Source organism: Equus caballus, chromosome 3, assembly GCF_041296265.1.
Source record: "Equus caballus isolate H_3958 breed thoroughbred chromosome 3, TB-T2T, whole genome shotgun sequence".
In the NCBI taxonomy this organism is placed as follows: domain Eukaryota; kingdom Metazoa; phylum Chordata; class Mammalia; order Perissodactyla; family Equidae; genus Equus; species Equus caballus.
In genome coordinates, this window is record NC_091686.1 from 32863962 (window position 1) to 32887401 (window position 23440).

General features: G+C 54.2%; 1 protein-coding gene across 3 annotated transcripts; it reads left to right on the forward strand.

Moving 5' to 3' along the window:
- Positions 1–481: 481 nt before the first annotated feature.
- IRF8 (interferon regulatory factor 8) lies at positions 482–21999 on the forward strand. Of its 3 annotated transcripts, none has more exons than XM_014738402.3 (9): positions 482–635; positions 4074–4248; positions 9590–9773; positions 12282–12370; positions 13774–13879; positions 15030–15080; positions 19648–20034; positions 20830–20945; positions 21558–21999. In XM_014738402.3, the coding sequence occupies exons 2-9, from the start codon at positions 4075–4077 to the stop codon at positions 21732–21734; spliced, it is 1284 nt and encodes a 427-aa protein (XP_014593888.1). In that variant the 5' UTR covers positions 482–635; position 4074; the 3' UTR covers positions 21735–21999. The 3 variants fall into 3 exon arrangements, with proteins under 3 accessions (XP_014593888.1, XP_070118239.1, XP_070118238.1); XM_070262138.1 differs by lacking the exon at positions 482–635 and adding an exon at positions 1574–1849; XM_070262137.1 differs by lacking the exon at positions 482–635 and adding an exon at positions 2462–3689.
- Positions 22000–23440: the final 1441 nt, after the last annotated feature.

The window sequence follows — 23440 nt, forward strand, 5'->3', positions numbered from 1 at the left end:
CCGTAAGTGGCCGGCCCCTTCCGCAGCCACACCTCGGGTGGACCCCCAGCCACTGTCCGGACACGTGACTAGGGGCTTCGTCCTGACGGGGATGCCTCTCACGCAGCTCCAGGGGCTTCGGCCACACTCGCTGAGATGACCGCATGACCAGGCCTGAGGGGGTCCCCGGGGGTCACTCTGCGGGAACCACCGGCCGCTGCAGCATCGACCTCGGGGGGCGTCCCCCCAACTCCAGCCTTGACCTCCGCTAGCTGACTTCCACCTCGGGGATCTGACACCCACTATCCGCCCGGACCTTGCCCCGGGGCGGGGTGGGGGGGAGGCCCGCGGGAATTCCTGCGGGCACCCCAGCCCCACGCCGCCCCCGGGACCCCCGGTGCGGACCCGGAAGACGCCCGGACCGTCCGACCGCCGCCTCTGCTCTAAGTGATTTCTCGGAAAGCCGGCGCTTCGAAGAAGGCGGGCGGGCGGCCGCGCCCATTGGCTCGTGTGGCCGTCGCTCCGCTCGCAGGGCCCGCCCCCGCCCTTAAAGCCGCCGCGGCGCCCGGGACCGCGGCCGCAGACCCGAGCGCGGCGAGCGTGGGAACGCGGGCGGCGGCCGAAGGCGGGCGGCGGGCCTGGCGGCGCGGCGGCAGGTAGGGGCCGGGGCCGGGCCGGGTGGGCCAGACGGCGGCCGGCCGAGCGCAGAGGCCGCCCGGGCTGCGGGCCAGGCGGTGGCCGTCCCCCGTCTCTGCGTTCTCCCCTCCTCCTCTTTCTCCTGAGTCCAAATCGGGGGCCCGAGACGGTGATCCTTGTGGCTGCTCCGAAAGATTGGCATGTGCTTAAAAAGAAATCTCATTAAAAAAAAATCTGGTCTGCCTGGAGCACTTTAGAGTGGCCTATATAATGTCGGGCAATACTGAGCCCTTTATTCTAAGACCTGCTCCTCGTCCCTCCCGCCCGGGTCCCGCCACATGGACTCGCGCTCGGAGGGTCGACGCTGTGACCCTGCCTGGTGACCAGCGGCGTTTGGTGAAGGGGGGCAGACTGGGTTTTTCTTTTTGCTCTGATTGATGACAAGATTTCTGAGCGGGGTTTGAGGTCCTTTGCTTCCATCATAGCTGAGGAGTCCCTGGGAGGGAAAGCTATGTAGGGGCGCAGCTCCCAGCACGTTCTGCGGTGCAGTGAGCCCCAAGGCAAAGGGCAGAGTTCCTAAGGTGAGATAGGGTGCTTACCCAGCGCTGCGAAGTGCTTTGTGAGTGGAGACGGGAGACTGAATTTTCCAGAATTTTAAATTGTCCCCCCAACATATGGGGGATATAACACTTTCTTAAAAAAACCTAAGTTAGGAGCCATCCTTACATGATGGTTCTGAGCTTGTCCTTTTGGATTATGGCAGATTCCTCCATGAAAAGATTTGGGAGTGGTTTAGTCCTTTCTGGAAGATTGGAGCCAGAGGGAGAGAGGGCTTTGATGCTTTTTGGTCTCGTGGGGGTGGAGGACCGTGGCGGCCGGGACAAATGCCCAGGGGCCCCGCGCATGGGAGGAGCTGAGTGCTGCACCGCTGCTCGGGCGCATCCTGGACTCCGGGTTGGGTGGGCCCAGGGCAGCCTCTTATCGCCTCCTGCCTGGGAAGCCTGACCCCCGGACCCGTTTATAGGGATGCAGATTAGCTGTAGATAGGACTTGGCCCGTAAAGAGAATTATTACCTAAAAATCAAGGAAGAGGAAGTTATAAACATGTGACGGGGCTTATAAATTTTTCCTGGCTCGGCATTTGGTGGAATTAATTTGTTAGTGTTCAAGAAATCGTTACGGATCATCACTGTAGTAGCATCTTCGGCTTTTCACGCTGCCTGGAATCTTGGAGGTGATCTCCGTGGAAATTCAGATGGGGCTGTCCATGTGCTGGGATCTGGTGACTTAACCACGTCTTTTCTCTGCAGATGAGTAAAATCAGACCAGGCTGGCAGGCTTGGGGGTCTGGGTGTCTCTCCGGGCCTTACTTTTTCCTCTTTTGAACAATGAGGGGCTGGATTACATGGTTTCTAAAGCATTTTCCAGCTTTCATATTCTATGACTCATTCTTCCTCCCATTGCCCTCTCTCTTACTTTCTTTTCTCCTTTTCTTATAAATCACCAAGACAGTTGTCCTTAACAATTTTGGGGTCATGAATTTATTAGAAATCCTGATGAGAAGGTGGTGACCTGCTTTCTAGAAAAATGCCCATACTGGACAAAATTTTGCTTTTTACGTCAGGAGCCTCCTGGCGCGGGGACTGTAGTTTACGAACCTGTGCTAGGGGCTCATCGAGATGCTGCGGAGCAGAAACGGCTCGTTTGATTGACAGATCCGCAGACCCCAATCCCCTGTTGTGTTCTGGCCCCTCTCGCCCTCCACACAGCTCGTTCCTCAAGTGAGTGGAGATTCTCTTGTTTTTTCTCCAGGAAGGGTCCGCAGGAGTCTGGACCCTGCTAAGTTATTTTCTGGGGGTGCTTGGTGGTGTCGTTTCCTTTCTGTCACTGGGTGCCCCTCCACAGTCTGTCCCTTCTCGTTTATAAACACAAGGGGCTATTTTAGAATTCTGAGGTGCTTGGCGTCCGTTCACTTTTCGGATGAGGATTCAGGTGACTTTCCCGGGTCTAGCTGGAGAACAGCCTTTGCGGAGTCTGCAGTTTGCAAACTGATGTGCAATTTCTATTTCGCACACTTCGCCCCTTTTCAATCCACAAAAGGGCAGCTGGGCCTATTTGGTGAAGAAGTTACGGCTGATGCTCGAGGGACCTCACCTCCTTCTCCCAGGGGACCTGGACCCCCTTTCCCAGCCCACGGCCACCTGCAGGGTGGCTGGAGTGTCCAAAAAGCATACTTCTTACTTTATGGACCAGCGTGACTTGGATGTGACCATATTCTTGGGGACATGCTATCTTGTCACCACTGACTGTTTCAAACTTGTTTGCCTGAAGAGGTCAGATTTTAACTGGAAGAATAGAAATGCTATTTTTTTTTTGGGTGGGCGTCTGTCCAACTGCCTGGGGGATTTCCACCCCTGTTCTTGTAAGTGTGGGCTGTGAGTCGGGACGGCGTGGTTGCTCTCTCTTTCTCTGTGCTGTTGGGAAAGCTGCCTGCTTTGGCAAGAATGTTCTTCCAAAGGGTGTCTTTGGGCACCCTGGCATGGTGAGGGCCCCAGATTCTGCGCCTCCTGGAAGCGTCCAGCCCGGCTAACTTTGCTCTGTTCTGTAGCCGCAGTGGATTTCCTCACTCTTGTCCGCTATCTCCCAAGTGGTCATATGAGTTCGCGAGGAAGAAAGTTGGAGTAATAATACCAACATCTGCTGTTTGGAGAGAATCTTCTAAGATCCAGGCCCCGTCTTGGGTGCTTTGTAGACATCGTCTGAGTCCTCAGGACAATGATGCCAAGTACGGCTGCATTTCAGCCAGCATTGCTGAGGTCAAATGATCATCCGAGGTCACCCAGCTGAGAGATGGCGGGACTTAAATGGGATCTCAGCTGTGTCTCATTCCCAAACTCATGCTCTTATCACTAAGCCAGCTGTGAAGGAACAATCTAGAAGGGATAGCCTTGAGGATTTCCTCTCTCCCAGAGAGCACAGATGTCCTGTTTGCTCACAAACGCTGCTCAGCTGGGCATCAGACAGTGGAATTGGCTCTTGGAGTGATGAGCTGCTCATTGAAGGGACCTGAAAATGTAAAAGTGATTTTTCTTCATTTGGTGCTAAAAATGGAAGGATGCTATTCGATGTGGCCGTGTTTGCCTGAAATGGAACAGGGGGTGAAAGCTGGAAAGAGCCCAGCCAGAACCTTAGGTGGGGCCGACATGTAGCTGGCGGGCAGCTGCAGGTCCCCCAGAGCTTTCAGTTTTCATGCCGGGGTTGGAGTCCTGGAGGCAAGCACTGTCCCCTCATGGCAGGGGGCCCAGAGTGCCTGGGACTATGGGTTTCCCCGACGCCGGGCACCTGTGTCTCGACCCTCTGATTTTCCTGTTTGTGGATCTTGGCTGTTAAGCACATGGGTTGCTGTGATTAATGAGACAATATTTATAATATCACAGAATATTTTTTTTCTTTCCAAGGATGTGTGACAGGAATGGCGGCCGGCGGCTTCGGCAGTGGCTGATCGAGCAAATCGACAGCAACATGTACCCAGGGCTGATTTGGGAAAATGATGAGAAGAGCATGTTCCGGATCCCTTGGAAACACGCCGGCAAACAAGATTATAATCAGGAGGTGGACGCCTCCATTTTCAAGGTAAGGACTCGAACCCCCTCCCCCCCGGCAAGCGCAGTTTCTGCCTGTCTCAGGGGCCAGGGGAGGTGTGGGGTGACATCTTCTTATTTACTTGAAAATTAACCCACTTGTTTTAAACTAGCATTGACTGAATGCTGAATGTGTCTCAAAAATATTGATTGGGTGATTTTCCATCTATTATGTGATTTAATCACTTGTGGGGTCACTTGTATTATTGGTGATGAGGAAATTGAGGGCACTTCCTTCACGTACCATTTCTTTGGCACGAAGACTAGCAAACAGGGAGAGAAAAGACTTCTTTGAGGCCTTTAGACTAAGACCTTGTCCTCTGGGCTACCATCTAAATTCCGTTTAGCATTCCAGGAATGGTTTAAGTCTTCATTCTTTCAAAGTTGGCACTTCTGCTTGGCCATGTCGGGCCAGCTCAGATGAGAGGGATGCTGTCTGTCATGACTTCTGGGCCCAGGTCACATGGGATGTCCTGAACCTGCCGCACAGTCTAAAAATAGTGCTGCCTCCCTTGAGAGTGATGAGGCCCCACGCATGGGAGCCTTGCTGTTGAGCTCTGGCACCTGCATTGTGGCGGCCAGTGCCAACTGCGAGTTTGCTCTGTGCCAGGCCTGGCACCACGTGTTTTGTTTTCCTCTCACACGGTCCTGTGCAGTAGGTGCCGTCCTCGTCTTTGGTCTGTAGAGGCACCCAGAGGAGAGGTGACTTGGTCAAGGTGTCACAGCTCTTGGGTGATGGAGCCGGTGTTTGCACCAGGCAGCCCGACCGTGAGCCTGTGCTCCTGACCCCTGGCAGTTCTGACACACAGAGACTTCTTGCCATCGCACCTAGATTCAGGCTGAGGAGCACGGGGCCACGGCAGCCCAGCTCTGCAGCTCAGCCAGGTCATCAGAGTTCCTGGTGGGTCATCAGAGTGCCATGTGGGTCATCAGAGTCCCCTGTAGGGCATCGGAGTCCCCTCTGGGCTTCTCTAAGGCTCCAGATGTGCAGGCTCCACCCTGGGAGATTCGGGACCCTCGGTCAGGGGGAGCCCAGGCTTCCAGATTTGCAAACAGATGCACCCCAGCTGGTCTGACTCAGAGCCCAGTTTGCAGACTGCTGCTGTGTGTGCTTGTTCTCTAGGCATTTGGGGGCCAGGGATGGGGAGCGGAGAGTGAGTGTCGGGGAGGCGGAGGGAGGCTGAGGTGCGGAGGGCCAGAATTAGACCAGAGACCGGGGATGAGTGAGGGGGCCAGGCCTGCGGGCCCCAGTGCAGCAGCAGGCTCTAGACCAGGGACGACTGTCTTCTGACATGAAAGAACAAAAATGACAAAAGATCGTACGTCGGCCCCAGAGTAGAGCACGAATAGGTCAAAGTTGGCGTATGAGGCATTTCAGGCCTTCGGGTCTCTGCCCGACATTCGCAGTGGGGCTGCACACTTTAGCAATTCTGTTAACCCTGTAATCCGGGGTCGCAGATCTGTTTGAGTGTCTAGTGCTGGTTAGCGGCCCTTTCCAAGACAAGCAGGCACTTACTGATGTTTCGCACTCACCCCCAACGGGCCCTGTGTGGCCTGAATGTCTGGCAGATTTCTTCCCATCAAGGACCCCAGGTCAGGAGCCTGGACACTGTGAGGATTTTGCAATGCTGGTGCCTCCTTTTCCATTGTTGGTGGCATTGTGGATTCCTCTCTTGTAGAAGGTTTTTTGCCTTTGGCATCTTGGTGAACTTCCTTGGGAATGACTCTGGCTAAATTTAAACAGTGCTCGGTCCCACCCAGTCGGTTGGGAATTCCGGATTATACATGGCTGTGAGCCCGGCTTCCTCAGCCTTGGCACTGTTGACATCAAGGCCCAGATACTTCCTTGTTGGGGGTCGGTCCTGTGCCCTGTAGGATGTCCAGCAGCATCCTTGGCCTCGACCCACTAGATGCCAGTAGCACCCTCTCCCGCTGTGTGACAACCAGAATGCCTCTGACATTGCTAGCTGCCCCTGCAGGGCCACACTCTCCCTGTCCCTGCTAGGAGTTGACATGGCCAGGATTATCCATCTGCTTTAAGCAGAGGCGTGGGGTGCTGAAGGCACAGTTGCAGGTTGACCATCAGGAAAACCTCTTTAGGAGGAGAGCAGAGGGGCTGGACCAGCAGGCTGCATGACCCTGGTCCTGGTTTGCTGGCTGAGATGCAAGGCCTCTCCCTTCACCCTGCTCCCTGCTGCAGCTTACTCTGTGCAGGTCATGAAATAAAGCCCCAGATTTATGCATCTTGTGCAATGTTCTTCATGGCCGTTTCAACAGCATTGAGAAAAATGTGCAAGATTCCCAATGTTTCCGTTGATTACGCAGTCGCTCAGTGTGGCAATCTAAAGTGAGTCTACAATCTCAGCAGGAATGGGGGCAGGAGGGAGACACGGGTGCCCACCCCGAGTTGGATGGCCCCTGGGAGGGCCACAGACGGGGCTGGTGTGAATACAGAAGGGAAGCGCCCATGCGGCGCTTCTGTGAGTTGGGCTTGCTCACTTCATCGTCGTGGGGCGACGTCGACGAATGTGTCTTTGCTGTTGGAAGAAGTCACCCATGGGGCCTTGGTTAGACAGAGCCGTCTTAGGGGTTTCTGGTTAAGTAGAGAACGATTTTGTTCCAAACATTCAAAGAAAACCTTCCAAAAATGTCTGAGTTAAGGAAAAAACTGTTTGTTTTGCTCCTTTTGTAAGTGCATCATGAGAAGCCACTTATACTGGAGAGTCCTTCATTGTCTGCAGCATCATTGTGAGGTCAGCTTCCTGGGATAGATGAGAGAGGACAGACTGAAAAAGACATTTAGCCCGAATCGCCAGGTTGCACACCTGAAACGGATACAATATTGTATGTCACTTATACTTCAATTAAAAAAATATGAAAAAAAAAAGGCGTTTAGCTCGTTGTGTACCATCCCTGAGGACGCTGATGAGGCCCTAATATCAGCTCGTGTTTATGTTTGAAAAAGTATTTTGCCTGCTTTTCACAACGTCAAGGGGGGAAAGTCTGGTTAACTGAGGGTGATGGTTCACGGGCTGTCCTCTCGCTGGCCAGGTGTTGTGCTAGCCCTGAATGAACCAGAACTTACTTAGTAGCACAGGTATTTCAAATTCAGTGGGCCTTCGAGGAAAAAAAACCAGCATTTGATTTTTGATACACAAGATGAGATGATAAGGTGAAAGCAGGAGGAGTTCATGGTCCCAGGTTAGTGCTGGCTGCTGCTGAGTGCGGAGCAGCACGGACGGGGGACGCGGGTCACGGAGGAGGCTGGTGGTGGGCCTCAGTCTCTCTGTTCTGTCTAGTGTTGGCTCCTGAAGGGTCTTGAGAAACCGCCCAGCTAAGCTGATATTTCAGAGCTGGCCAGAGAGCCCCCACAGGGCTCAGGGCAGGCGGGAAGCAGATACCTCATGCTGTGCACGGACTTCCTGACCGGGAGCCTCTTCCCTTTATGGATGTCCTGGCTCTCTGCACCGGGCGAGTGTGAGCCCTGACTGAATCAGTGACGATGACATGCCCTGTCCTGTGCCCTCTGGATGAACCCAGCTGGTCCTTACATTGTCCTCAGGTCCATTTGTAATATGGATGAACCCAGTGGTTGTCAAATGGGGGTGTGGTGTGTGTCACGATTTTACCCCCCAGGGGACGCTTGGCAATGTCTGGAGACATTTCTGGTTGTCACAGTGGGGGTGAGGATGCTACTGGCATCTTGTGGGCAGGGGCCCAGGTGCTGTAGATCCAGCCATGCAGGGCCCAGCCCCCACCCCAAAGGACGATCTGGCCGCAAACGTCCCTAGTGGCGAGGTGGAGAAACTCTGGTTTAACGTAACAAAAATTTGACATTACTGTTCAATGTGTACGTGGTTTGCTCTTATATTTCTTTGAAAAAGCTAATGCATGATCTGTGATGCAGTTAAATGATTGAAACAGAGATCGAAAAGGTTTGGAAACCATTTGCTTTTAAACCCATTTCTACAGGGGAGTTTTGCATCTATGTCAGCAAAGGAAATGACTGCTCATGCTCATTAGGAGGAATGTTCTTCTGGTTTCTTTACCTCGGGCAGAGATGCAAAATCTGAGCTCGGGGCCTCCACAGAGGGTGAGCACTGGCAGTGGACTGTGAGGTCTTGTCTTCCATGACAAGAAAGAAGCCAGGACTGCAGTGGAGCTGTGACTCGTGGAGTGAAGGAGTGTCTGGAAGTGTGGCCTCCTGGCCACCTGAGTCAGAACCCCCGGGATGCTGGCTGAAGATGCAGATCCCCAGACCTACCCCACGCCTACCGGATGAGAATCTTGAGGGGCAGGGCCCAGGAATCTGCATTTTTCACGATGTTTCCAGGAGATTGGCGTGTGCATTGAGCTTGGGAATGCTTGCTGTAGTGGGAAGCCGTTGGGTTGGAAGTCAGGACAGCTGGCGTTCAATTCCAGGCTGGGTCACCGTGGGAAAGTTACCTCTGGGAATTGCATTTTCCTGAGCGAGGGTTGAGGATTCCCTCTAGATATCGTGTTATTTTAGGCTGGAAGACGTGTCTAGCTTGGCTGGATTTTCCACCTGACAGCAGTGGCTTTCTGGTCAGTGTGGCTGTATTCCAGTTTTGAAATCTTAAAACTGTTCACATGCCCGTTCACGTTTGATTTTTTTTTTTAAATACAGCCCCATTCTACCTTTTGACTTTAAGTTTCCAGCTTTGCAGTTCTAGTCCTAGTTCAGGTTCTGAGGTTTGGAGAGGTCAGAAAACAGAGCTGTGAAAAACCGACAGGGAGGGAAAACATTTCACTGCATCTTAAACAGCATCCTGGGAGGGTGGCGGCGGGCAGGGAGGGTTAGAATAAATGCCGAAATGCAAAACAAAATTTCTATTAAAAGTAGCAGGCCGTGGATGACCACATTCAGACTTCTTTGCAAATGTTCCCTTTTCATGCTACATTTTAGCTAGGGGTTGATTTGAAAAAGCAACAAGTTGTTCTTTGTTTTGAACATTCTAGTGAAACCATGTGAGACTTCCTCTTTGTGCTGCTTGACCTCAGGCTCCTCTTGGCCTTCTGGTCCAGGCATGGGTTTGCCAAGAGGCAGATCCAGCGTGTGTGTGTGTGTATGTGTGTGTAGCCTTGGGCCTGGGTTTGAATTCAGGCTCAGGTGGGCCATCTTGGGGGAACCCCTTCCTGGCCTGGATCTCTTCATATCCGGCAAAGAAAGTGGTCTGACTGAGGTCTCAGCATCCTGAAATCCTTTGAGCGAGAATTGATGGTTCAAAATGTGCTGGCCCTGCCCGTGGCCGTGGATATCTGTGGTCGAGAGGTAGGCCGTGTATTTCATGTGCTTCTTTTCCTTCCTTCAGGCCTGGGCAGTTTTTAAAGGGAAGTTTAAGGAAGGGGACAAAGCTGAACCAGCCACTTGGAAGACGAGGCTCCGCTGTGCTTTGAACAAGAGCCCAGATTTTGAGGAAGTAACAGACCGGTCCCAGCTGGACATTTCCGAGCCATACAAAGTTTACCGCATCGTCCCCGAGGAAGAGCAAAAATGTAACTATCCTTGATGGGCTCTCGGCCCCACACAGCCTGCCTGGCTCGCAGCCCCCGGCGGAGAGCCCGGGTCTGGGGTCAAAGTCGCCACCCGCAGGGTCTGGGGCAAGTGGTTTTTGCTAAACAGAATAGCTGTCTCCTTTGTGTAAGCAGATAGTGAGGGCTCTTCCCACTGACCTCACCCAGCATCTGCTGACCAAGTGGCAGCTTCCACTTGAGGAAGAGGTGGCCGATGGGAGGAAAGGGCGGGGAGATGGGGCTGGAGCCAGCTCTGCTGCTCCTGACTGTCAGACCAGGGGCACGTTGTAGGACCTCCCTGGGATCAGGAACGGGCGTGGGCGGGAGCGAGGATCCTCCGACAGCGTGGCTCAGGAATTCCTTTTTGTTTTCTAGCAACTCATACAAGAGGCTGAGGGAAAATAAGGTGGACAGAGAAGGGGTGGATGGTAAGGGTTGAGGATGAAGTTCTGGAAGGAATTTGCAGCTGATGGCACACAGGCTTCATTGCTGCAGCCGCCTCAATATATCGTTAGATCCTGATGGTTGTTTGGGAACTGTGGGCTGTGATAATTCCTGAAGTCTCTTCCAGCTTTAAAATCCCAAGAAAGCATTTGTGAAGAGATTAAAGCAGGAATAACGAAAGCTGCCACGCATTCCGCAGTCCTGCCTCCTGCACTCTGTTCAGGCATCGCTAATCAATAGGATGTTTTAAGCTCGGATCCGGCCTCAGCATCCTTTTCAAAATGGCGTGCTTTACACCTGCTGTGAATCAGAGCTGGCCCATGAAATAAAATCTAATTGCCATCCCCACTTTAGAACATTCTTGTAACACATTGATTTTCTTAGCCATTCGATGTAACAGTTAGAATATTGGCACAGCATCATTTTCCCCCTCGAAGCTTATTAGTGGTCCAGTAATGCCTGAGAGAAATAGAGCCCTCAGAGACTGCTTAGGGCTGTGCAGAAATTCTGAGTTTGAGCTTTTCCCACTGCGGGGTGGGGGAGGGGGTTGAAAATGTTGATGTATGATTTAAAAAAAGCTAAAATTGTGACTCTGATAAATATATTAGTAAGCCTGGGTCAGAGAGTTATTTAACTCATGAATGATGGAGCCAGCATGGTAAGAATGGTTGTTTGACAGAGAATACTAGACACTGGTCCATGATCAGCGAAAGACAGACAGCTGAGTGAGCCAAGGAATGTCTGACCTAGGCAATCCAACTGTCGTCCGGGACTTATCTTTTCTCCTGGTCATTTGTAGCTTGATTGTCTGTAAATTAACACCTGACTTGACTGAGTCTGAACCGTAATCGATAGTCAATGGTAAATCAAACAAACTGACCTTCCCCCGGAGAATCAGATGACCCTCAGGGGGACGTGTCTTAGAGAAGGCTCTGGGATGGCTTTGAACGGCCGAGCAGTCATCTTGCTGCCTTATTTTCCAGTTTTGGATGATTTTTCATCATCACAGAGTAAATTGTGATTTGAAGGAATAGAGAAGTTTCTCTTGATCCCCTCCCCCAGGGTCAGCCAAGCTTGCACTGGCAGGTGACCCTAACTTGTTTATAGTGTGGGGCGCAGCCAGCATCACCTGCAAGGGTGGATGTTAAAGGAGGAGCAGGTTCTCAGGGGGCGAAGAAACGCTGCATTTGCATAGTGTCTAAATGGACCCACTCTGCTCTGTACTTCAGCGGTTTGCAAGTTGCACTGGGGGGGCCCCACCTGCCCCCTACTTCCCATCACCAGCTTCTCAGTGGATTCATGAGTCTATCAAAATGGAACCAAAATTCAGTCAGGATGAAACGATGGGTCAATTCTCTAGATCACTGGACCAGCGCATTCCAACACACAAGCGTCTGTTGGTCATAACACATCTCACGCTGGTGAACTTCATGAGGGGGTTTCTGGCGGGGAAGAGGCACCAGGGGGAGAAAGGAGCCTGGTCCAGACCCTTGGGGAAACAATCACGTGCCTTCAGGTGGTTCCTGATGGAGGCGGGTCTCTGAGCCGTGCTGTGTGTGTGCATGGCATGTATGTGTGTGCACACGCGTGTGTGTACAGATGTATATTTGGAAGGGTTAAAAAGGGACTTCCTGCCAATTAACTTTAAAAAAAGACTCCATCCCACAAACACATTTTGCCAGGAAATCTCTGGGGGTCTTCGGATGCCCCAGCTCGTCAGTGTTACCTCTGCAGGCGCCTGGTGTGGAGGGTGTCTGATAGGAATTCATTTCAGATCTCAGGGCGCAGAAGGAAGAGACCAGAGTGCTGTCTGTGTCCTCCAAGTGTCAGAAGCAGCAACGACCAACTTCTCTCTTTTGACTTTGCTGATCAGATGACTGAAGAGGCATGGGAAAACAATCTCTAGGCCTTTCCCAAAACAGTGAAGATGCTTATTGAGCTTGGTTTGCTTCAACTCAGCATTTAAAAAAACACGTTGATTATGGCCTCCAGGATGGTTGTGATGCCTTGATGCCATTTGTCATGCACTTGTCTGGTTTTCCGTAGGCAAATTAGGCACGGCGACCCCTGGCTGTGTGAATGAAGTCCCGGAGATGGAGTGCGGCCGCTCCGAAATCGACGAGCTGATCAAGGAGGTAAGTGGGGACTGCATTTCCAGGGGTCTGGCCCCGTCGGCAGGAGCTGTGTGTGTTTCTGTGGGCGTGGCATCGTTCCTGCCCTGCCAGGGTGTCTGGAGCCCTGGGCTGTCCCGGATAGTGGTGCCCCTACCCTGACAGATGGAATGCAGGGACGGGGCCACCCTCTCGAGGCCAGCCTCCACCACCTGGTCACCCGCTCACCTGGTACCCGCTGCCTCATCCCGAGGGCTGGGGCTGAGCCGCCAGCTCTGCGTCCGTGAAGTCTCCCAAGGTCTGAGCTTTTCATGTTGTAAACATTTCAAGTGGCAGTCTTTTAAACGCATCATGGACTCCCCTGCCTTCACAGGCAGGCTGCCGTGGACAGAACAGACACCTCCCTTGCTGCCTGGGGCTGTTGGTAGGACGTGGATGATTGTCCTGGCTCTCACGGCTGGCGGGCCACCTGTCTCCTAATACGCAGCTTTTAGTTCTCAATGGGCTGGAAAACCAGATAACCAAGCTTGTTAGAATTGTACATAAACCCACAGTTAATAGGCTATAATTAAAGGCTTAATGGGGTCTCCCTGGGCAAAACAGAGGGGTTTTTGAATACCAATTTTTGCTATTTGGATACATTTTCTTCCACCTTTAGCCTCTTAACTATGTTTTTATGGATATTTCAAAGTGGACATTGCATAGCTGGAATAATCCCACACGGCCCCGATGGAAGGTGGTATCGGTGCACCAGAAGTTCTCCTTAATACCAGCACGGCAATAATCCGTCCCTGGGGGTGGCTTGGCTGTCGGAGGACGCGGACAGTGCAGTGTACCCTGCTGGGAGCCGCCTGCCGCCTGCACATGGCGGCTGTCAGGTCCTGGGTGCTCTCTGGCCCCAACCCGGTGGCTCCTGGCTTCCTGTCTCTCCAGCAGTGTCTCGTTTTCCACTGAAGGCTTTTGTGCCGGCTCAGCTGAGAGGGTGAGATCCTGGGATCGGCACACCGGGATCACAGGAAAAGCAGATTTCAAAGCGTTTCCTATTGGAGTCATCAGCCTCCTTTAAGGAGCGGGCCAGAGATGGAAAATAGATGTGTCCTGGAACTCAGCCATTTCTCAGGGCATCAGGGCGGCTGAGTGGCCCAGCCATTCGGTTTTGCAATAGGCAGTTCCATGTAAAAGGCCGGTCAACTTATTAGCGGCCCCGGAGGGGCTGGCCACTTGGTCATGCGGTTTGATCACTAAGCCTGGTAGATTTATTGTCCTGGATCTTTCCAGACGCAAAGTGACATTTTCCCCTTGTCTCCTGAGAGTGAGATCACGGTGTGGTTTTAGTTAGGCGTAAACCCTGCGTCTTTACAAACACTGGAGTCCCCTTCGGACGCCCAGTGATGGCTCCGCTTTCCCCTCCTGCCCCCGTGGCGCAGCCGTCGGTGGATGAGTACATGGGGATGGTGAAGAGGAGTCCTTCCCCGCCGGAGGCCTGCCGGAGTCAGCTCTTCCCAGACTGGTGGGCGCAGCAGACCAGCGCAGGTGAGCGCGGGAGCCCTAACTTACTCTCCTCTCCCATCAGCAAACAGCAGTGGGGCAGGTGGGGCCGTGGGACCACTCCCATCCCTGTTTATCACTGGTACCCAGCCCAGAGGGGTGCCCTGCTTTCCAACCGTGGGATGAGAGCGCAGCTGTGGCCTTAGCTCCCTTTCCCGCTGCCTCCAGGAAGGCACACAGGCCTACCCGTGGGAGGGGTCTGCTCCCCCCAGGTTCCCGGGATGGTTGGAGGGCAGGGAGTGTGGTGAACTTCACCAAGGCCAGCAGCAGACGGAGCTCCCAGCCCTGGAGGTCTTCGGTCCTTGAGATCCATCAGCCAGTCTCTTCGGATAGTAGGGACCCCGTCAGAGCCGAGGACGGCCCAGGCGTCTGAAGAGGAGGGGCCCTCAGGCCTGGGGCGGGCAGTGGCTCACCTGGAGCCTTGGATTGGAGTCCCATGTCAGGAAGCTGCATGTCTTGTTTGAGCCTCAGTTTACTCTTCTATAAAATGGGGACGCCAGGACCCGCCCCATGGGGCCAGGAGGGCTAAATGAGGCGCTCACCCTTTTATTAGCCTCTGATTCCCCGCCCCCCACTGCTTGAAACAGCTTCCCTCCAGGAGCTCGAGCCCCTGCGCTTCCTCCCTCAGCCTCTTTCCCCTACTGTCCCTTGTGGGAGACCGGGAGGGGACAGCTGGCCCAGCCGGCCTCAAAGGTTGCCCGGCTGTGGGGTGGCAGTGTTGACTGGGGGGCCCACCCCTCCCTGTGCTGTGGCAGCACCCCTGGGAGAGCGAGCTCGGGCCCGGCTCCCTCCAGAGACCAGGCCTGGGTGGCGGGCACAGCATCCAGCGATATTTCAGGAGCAGGCCCTCGGGCGGGAAGGAAATGTGGCCCCACAGTGTCACACTGACACATGGGCAGAAATCCCACAGCTCAGAGGAAGTCTCCGCCCCTTTCATGCTGGTTGAGTTGAGGTTTTCTGCCTTTATGAAACATGGGTCACCGAGCTGGGAGGGAAAAACACCGAATTCAGCGGAAGCCTGAGGCAGGGCCTCAGGAGCACGCCATGTGTGGCTTTTCAAGAAAGCTTTGGAGACGAATGTTCTGGTTGGTTCCTGCACACAGCTGGGTCTGAATCTGCTTTTCTCTCTCTCCAGGAGGCTTGCCCCTGGTGCCGGGCTACACCACCTATGACCCACACCATACAGGTACGAGGTGCTCTGGGCTGGGCGGGAAGGGGGCATGGGTGCTCGTGGAAGACAGAGCTTGAAGGACCCGTGTGGGCTTGTGAGGGTCCGAGGACGAGCACGGACTGGTGTCGGAAGTCGGGACCCCGACTCCTCCTTCTCACTGTTGGGTTTGGGGCCAAGCAGGTGACGGGCCTTTCTGAGCCTCTTGTTGGATTGGACCAATAAACAGATCCAAAGAGCTATGTGCAGGTGTAACTATGAGGGAGAAAGAGCATGGGGACAGACACGCTCAAGGCCCAGCTCTATCCCTTTTGTGTGACCCCAAGTGGAGTAATTGAACCTCTTGGAACCTCAGGCTCCTCATCTGTGGAGTAGGAACAATAATAACAACTACCTCACTGGAGTGTTGTGAGGATTAAACATAGTGTTATTAGAACTTTCTGGTAGGGATGTAATTGGCCAATGAATGTCAGAAATAATGACAATGATACTGCTACTAATGATGGTGGTGGTGGTGATGATGATGGTGATGGTGATAATGGTGATGGTGATGGTGATGATGCTGGGGATGGTGATGATGGTGATGTGATGCTGGTGATGATGGTGGTGTCTGACATTGCTGAATGCTAACTGGGTGCCAGGATCAATGCTGAGACTTTCACAGCCTCATCTCATTACATCTTCCCACCCCCTCTAGGTGGGTGCCATAATTGCTGCCATTGTACAGGCTCAGCAGCCCTGGGTTACACAGCTTGTGGGCTGCAGAGCTGGGATATGTGCCCGGCTGTCCTGTCCATGCTCCTGCCTGCTGTGGGCAGAGGTGGCCTCTGTGCTGCCTTGCTGTTTAATTATGCTGGGGACTCAGGCCACGCTCCTGCCAGCGGCCCCTGGAATGTACGTTCAGGCTCCTTGATGGCGTCTTCAGCGCGCAGGAGGCCGTGTCTTCCCCAGCGGCTGCCGGGCTCTGTGAGGAGCCACTGGCCTGACTCATCGAGATGGGCCACAGGACGTCAGGGCTCCGGGCTCCGAGGCCTGCTGGCGCAGAGGAGGAACTGGGCTGCGAGAAGAGAAGCATGCTGGCCAAGGCCCTCTTGGGAGGGGTGTTTTTGGGGTGGTGGAGGCGGAGTCTCCCCCAGGCAAGAACAGTGTAGAGACAACAATTCCGTGTTCATTGAGCTCTACCCACTGCACAGCGGCCCTGCGGCCGGGGCCTATTATAACCGGCTTCGCAGGTGGAAACTGAGGCTCAGACGTTAAATTACTCCCCTAAGGTCACAGATCTGGTAAGCGGCCATTGCTGGGGTCAGACCCTCAGGCCTCGCTTCCAGCCTGTTCTTGAGGCTGCTCTCCGGCGGCTGCTGTCACGCTCCGGGAGGCCCCGGGTCATGGGACCAGGCCTCTGACCTGGCTAGCGCTGGGCCGCGGCCTGGGGAGTCTGCTGACCAGTGCTTTCTGGGGGCAGGAGCGCCGTCGGGTGCAGGGCTGCGGCCTCGGGGTCAGGGGAGGCGTGATCTGAGGAGGAAGTGTCCCAGAGCCATCTCAGCCAGCACCGCGCCTGAGTGACTCACGGCTGCCGCCTCACGCAAAGAAAATCCTAAGAGATTCTAGAAACGGTGGACCCGGGCACCGCTGTGCAGTTCACACGCAGCCCTGTGTCCATAAGCTCATGTCAGGGTCCCAGTTCTTCACCCTGCGGGGACGAGGTGATGAGTGAAACGGGCCAATGAGAGACAGCGGGGAGCGGGAGAGACTGGCCCGGTGGAGCGCCCGGGCCCCCGCTGCTCAGTGGTGAGTGCCCCGTGGGCTTGCAGAGCCAGAGGGGCTCGATTTCCCTGCTTTTCTAGAGAAGCCAGAGGTCTGGATTTTTATGTGAAATGGTCCCCTATAAAGAGGCGGCGCTAACTACCCCCCGCTGGGCTGGCAGACCCCGACACGACGGCGCTGCGCACCTGTGCTCTCCACTGTGCATTTGAAATGATGGGGCTGAGCGCCAGGTGGGAAATTGGCCGTGTGGCTCAGTGCTAAGAACGCAGACGTGGAGCCAGCCTGCGGGGAGGGGTGAATCCAGGCACCAAGGGCCGGCGCCTTGACCTGTCTGTGCCTCAGTTTCCTTACCTGGAAGATGGGCATAATTCTTAATAGTGTCTATCTCAAGGGTCAGTGTGAGGATCAGATGTGCTCGTGGTCCGACGCACGGGAGCAGCGCTTGGGGCGTACTGTGTACACAGGGACTATGGTTTAGAATGAATCTTCCGTCCTGTTGCCCCAGTTTATGTACCAATGGCTTCTATGGTGCTGACACGTGCCGAGCACAAGCACGAGCTCCTGCCGTGCTCACAGCCGCCCAGCGGGGTGGGTGCTGTTATCATGTCCACTTTGCTGGTGGGGAAACGGAGGCACAGAGTGGGGAAGCTGCTTGCCCCAGGTCTCACAGCAGGGATGACACATCAGGCAGTCGGGGCCCGGAGTCTGTGCTCCTGGCGTCTCCACTGTCTGTCCCCCGGCAGGGCTGTGTCCGTGGGCAAGCGGCTATAACAGCAGGATGCAGCTGCAGAAGGGTCCCCCGAGTTACCCGGCGGCCCTGGCGAGTCGCGTCTCCTCCGTGGGTCTCCACTGCTCACCTGGAGGGTACGGTGAGCCATCGCTCAGGCCCTTCCAGCTCGAACGCTCTCTAAGCCTGCACTGTCCTTGGGAGTGGGGTCCCAAGGACGGCCACCTCGTATTCTGCTCCCAGCCAGTTCCTACGGCCCAGGGGGCACGAGTGTGAGAAACGGCCTCAGCCCTGACACAGAGGAGGGGCAGAGTGGTGCCAGAGTCATCTGGAGTGTGTCATTCATTTGGGACAAAGTTCAAAGTTGTTCTTGAATGAAGGAAGTGGAGCGTGTGCAGACAGTACAGACTTGGTGTGGTGGGAGCTTGTGAACGGGAACAAGAACGGGTCAGATGCTAGCGCTGCTGCTCACCGGCTGGGCGACCCCATCTGGGCTCCACTTTCCCCAAATGTCAAATAAGTGAATTGGACTGTAGCATCTGAACCTCTGACTCCCAACCCTGCATGATTCTAGAACACCGTTTAACTCCAACATGGGAGAAAATGGAGCCTGTGAACAGTATCAGGGAGTCTTGTTATTTGACTAAGCAAATGTTTCGGGAGCAGAGCCCAGTGGGAGGGTCCAAGGAATTCTAAGTGCACAGCCATGTTAACCCACGTGAGGCAGGTAGCCACCCACAGGGCTGCCCCTGACAGTTGTCCAGGTGGTGCACGGCACAACTCTAGGGAGAATCATGAATTTGGGCAGCCCACAGCTTATGGGACTCCAGCAGAGCAGCCCTGGACAGGTGTGGGGCACTTAGAAGGTGCCCCAAACTCACCGAGCTCATTGATAGTGCATGTAATTCTTAGAGTTTCAGGTTATTAAAATGTGGATTCCTCTAGGAGTATCCCCAAATTTAGCTGCTGTCTTCATTCCTACCTTACTTTAGGGGTTCCCAAACTCTGGTCACTGGAGCCTCACCTTGGCAATCAGTTTTCCTATCTGTGTATCACTGGGACTGTTCACATCCTATTTTTCTCTAAATATGACTTTTTAAAGCTTATTTTAAATGAGGACTGTCCATCATGTGTGTCAAAGGAGAACCGGTGCCGCTTGCTCTAAGTAGGAGGTCAGAGGTCAAAGCCAGTGCAGTGAAAATCAGATCCCCTGCCTGGCAGTTCTGGGCAGATGTGACACCTGCCCGCGGCTCAGAGCCCCGCTGTCTGCCTTTGTTTCAAGGCGGGGATGCGTGTGTGTCAGGATTAGGTGCTAAAGATCCATCAGTGCCAAACTGGGCCTCTCTTCTGCAGGTGATAGAGATTGAGAGAATATTAAAGATGGAACGATCTTTTCATTTATTTAATGCTGTGACCCCCCCGCCCCCCAATCTCTTACGTGAAGCACCTTTTGGGAACCTTGCCTTACTTTGAGTGTTTCTCAGACTCTCTCGGGACAGGTTTGAATGAAGGGTTTTGGAGAGAAGCTTAATTTGAAGTCCAGGGAACTCCAAGGGGCCTGTGAATTTATCAAGAGAAAGATGACGTCTTTGTTTACACGAACCTGGAATTGTGCATGCAGCAACAGGCCGCATCGTTACATAGTAGATAAAAGTCTATCTCTATATGTCTAGTGTAGCATGGACGTGACACGTCTTCAATGTACGGGTTGTGTAACATTGTGTAACAGCGCTGCAGTGGTGCTGTGAGATGCAACTAGTTTCCTGAGAAAATAGGTTGTCAAAACATCCTTCACCCTCAACGCGGCTTGTAAATTCCAGCGGTTATCACACCTTCCCCGGAAGTACGGAGAACACAGCAGCGGTTTGTATATTTGCGTGATTTGTTTCTTTAGTAACTGTGTATTTATTCATGCTTATAAAAATATTATTCCTAGAAGGGGTGCATGAACTTCCCCAGAATGCCAAAGAGGTCCCAGGTACACAAAAGTTAAGCCCCCTCTGTTTGGGAGGAGGAAAGACTCTGGGCATTTGCACAAAAGGACCAGGGGGTCCCTTTCCCGCAGCCCCTGACCCGTCACCCTCTTTCCCGCAGCCTTCTCCCAGATGGTCATCAGCTTCTACTACGGGGGCAAGCTGGTGGGCCAGACCACCACCACCTGCCCGGACGGCTGCCGCCTGTCCCTGAGCCAGGCCGGCCTGCCCAGCACCAAGCTGTACGGACCCGAGGGCCTGGAGCTGGTGCGCTTCCCGCCGGCTGATGCCATCCCCAGCGAGCGGCAGAGGCAGGTGACGCGGAAGCTGTTCGGGCACCTGGAGCGCGGCGTGCTTCTGCACAGCAGCCGGCAGGGCGTGCTGGTCAAGCGGCTGTGCCAGGGCCGCGTGTTTGCCAGCGGCAACGCCGTGGTGTGCAAGGACAGGCCCAACAAGCTGGAGCGCGACGTGGTGGTCAAGGTCTTCGACACCAGCCAGTTCTTCCGAGGTCTGTGCCCCCGTCGGCTGCTGCCCTGAATTTTAAAGATCACGCCTCCTTCCCATGGGCCATTCGCCCCTGGAGTCTGGGGTGGCCTGTGCAGGAGCAAGGGGCGCGGGGAGCAGCAGGGGCGCCCCCGCGTTCAAATCCTGCTCTGTGCTTTCTCGCTGAGCCATCCTGGGGAAGCGCTCCATGCCTCGACTTCCCCGCACGTAGAATGGGGGTGCAGATGCGGTCCCTCCTTGCGTGGCTGTCAGGAGGATTAAGGGACTGGGCGCCTTGCCGCTCCGTGGTGCCCCATCCCCATGCCCTGGGAGCTGCTTGGAGGTGCAGAGTCTCAGGCCCCACCCCAGGCCTGCAGGGCGAGTCTGCATCTTGGCACGGCCCCCCGAGGGTAGGTGTGCACGTTTTGAGACACACTGTCCTTGTGCCCACTGAGTCCTGGGGACAACACTCGCACGCGGGAGTGCTGTGCATTTGCTGTCATTGCTCCTTGGGGCATGGGATTAGGGTCCCCCCCAACCCCTGTGTGCCTCCTGCAGGGTCTGGAGGTCTGGGATTGGTCTGTCTCCTGCTGCGTGCCGGCCCCCCCCTGCCCCCACAGCTCTCCTCTCCTCGCCCCCTAACAGCACCGGTGGGGAGCTGGGGTCCGGCCTCTCCTGAGACCTCCTGGAGGCCTCCTGGGAAGGGGCCCTGGATGGTGGGCGGGGGCGTGGCTGAGCTCAGGGGCGTGGGCGCCAGGGGCCCTCCTGGCGAGGAGCGGGTGGGGCCGGGAGTCGCCCACTGCCCGCCCGTGTCTTGCAGACCTGCAACACTTCTACAACGGCCAGGGCCGGCTCCCCGACAGCAGGGCAGTGCTGTGCTTTGGCGAGGAGTTCCCCGACATGACGCCCTTGCGCTCCAAACTCATCCTCGTGCAGGTGAGCACGGCAGCTGTGGGCTCGGGGCCAGGGCTCTCGCCCATGCGCACCTGGGGCCCCTGTTTGTGCCAGGGCCTGAGGACTGGACTGGGCATTCCACCTGAGCGCCGAGGTGGGCCTGGTGGCACCTTCAGGTGGGGGAAGTGGATTCTCACCACTTCTAAACCATCTTCTTGTGTTTCAGGACTCTCACCATCTGTGTGTGTCCCTCCGCTTTTCTGCTTGGTTTGCTTTTTTAAATCCAAACCTCCTTTCCAGAAGGATTCCACCTTTTCAGTTGCCTTGAGGTCTGAGTGACAGATTAGGGCTTTGCAAGCCCTTATTTAACTCTAGTCAAAGGAATGAAACTCTAATGGTGGAATTCTGGACACCGGCTAGCCAGACTGGGACCATATTGGGAAGGTATATCTAGGAGTCTTTGCAGGAATGTTGCTTGCCCTTTCTTTGCCTCTGCCTGTTCTGGGTTCATTCGTTTGGGACTCCTGTGTGGGTTCTGAATGCTAGCTTTGGATTGGGGTAACCAGAATCTGTGTGCCAGCCCCCACCTAGGGTCAAAGCAAGTCCCACCCCCCTTGCGACCTCTGCCTCTGACCTTGTGTCCTGTCACTCCAGATCGAGCAGGTCTATGCCCGGCAGCTGGTGGAAGAAGCTGGGAAGAGCTGCGGGGCGGGCTCCATGATGCAGGCTCCTGAGGAGCCCCAGCCGGACCAGGTCTTCCGGATGTTTCCAGATATTTGTGCCTCACACCAGAGACCCTTTTTCAGAGAAAACCAGCAGATCACCGTTTAAGTCCCTCCCTGGAGCACCCCACCCCGCCCACATCACGCGTTTCATTATTACAATTACTGTCGTAATTATTTAAGGATGAGGATCTCTCTGATCAGGGTGGGACGCCCTGCTCTGCCCTTAATTCAGTAAGGGTGCTCTCTGAGGCCTTGCCCTCCACACAAAGCTGGGTCCCAGTCCTGCTGTTCAGATAGAAACATTGAATCTCACTCCCCCGTGGCCTGGAGGCTGCACCTGTCGCCTGTGATTAAAACATTTATTTCCTGCATTTTTTCCTAATTATCATTAGTTGCTATGATTCTTTCAGCATCTGGGGATAGTTGATATTCCCAAAGCCATTCAGTTTTACTGGCCGATAGCCGCTCCCAGTAAGGAAATTCGGGGTTTAAGATCAACTTGAGAGAAGACTGCTTTTCGTGTTTATCATCTGTTAAAGCTATAGACTTATGATTTTGTATGCTTGATTTGATGTGAAGTGTCTTTTTTACTATTAAGCTTGTTACTAAAATTTAAAAATACTTAGATACCAGCCTCCCTTTAATAAGTGAAAGCAAAACTCTTGGCTTATCAGAAGGATGTATATTCTTCCCACACTTTGGGCCCCAGGAAAGCGTCTCCCTCCGCGGGCAGGCGTGAGTTTTCATCTTCAGACAGTGACCATCTTCCCTCTGGGCCTTTCTTGCCAGGAAGCTTAGAGCTAAATTTATTTTTTAATTTCTGTAATGAAATCATCCCAGATACCTCTCTCTTCTTCTTTCTAAATGGTTTCTAAATGGTTTTGACCTGTTTTAAAAATACTTTTAATTGTCCTATTTCACATGTCCAATTGTAAACTGCTTTGAATCTTTTTATATATATATATATATATATATATATATATCTAAAGTGGGCTAGACATAAACCACAAGTTCAAAAAATAATTGTGGATTGTATGAGCATTTTGATTGTGCCTTCCATTCAGTCAACCTGTTCATCAGCCGGTGGTGGTCGGCATGCGGGCGTGGCTGGTGCGGGTCGGGGAACGTGGGTGCTGTGTTAGCTCGCACCCCTACGCCGGTCGCGGGGTGGGCTGTGGTGGGAGAACGGGTTCCCACCCCTGGTCCTCGGGGTTCGGGATGGCCCCGCTCCACCCCAAAGTCTGCTCTTCAACGGAGTCGTATGTGGGACTTCCGTGCAGAAGTCCCAGGTTTAGCCCCAGAAGAACTTACCCTCTTGACTAGCAAATAAGATATATTTACTGCCCAAAATGTGTCAAAATGTTTACCCTGAATCATGATACTAATGCAGAGCCAGGGCGGGAGACTGACAACAGTGGCTTGGCTTCATGGCGAGGGCAGGTCCCATCGTCTCGCCCTCCTGTGCGCAGGGTCACGTGCCTCCACGGCCCCTGTAAGGTCACTTCATGATTCAAAAGCGCTCGAACGTCGTTTCTCAAAAAGCGTTGTGTTTTGCTAGGTTGGGCTGCCTCTCGTTCTTCTGTGTCCCGCGTGACGCACAGGGACTGGACTGTGTGCGCTGAGCGCCTGCCGGCGGCCACCTCCGGCCAGTGCTGTTTGTTGGTTTGGCTGAGTCGGCTCCACGGTCGGGGGAGGCACTGGGCAGGTTTGGGGAGGGGGCGGTGGGGAGAAAAATCTAGACTCTCTTCTTTCTCTTTCATAACCCAGCTTGGGCCACCCCCCCGCCCCCCGGCTCAGTCTCACAGTGAAAGG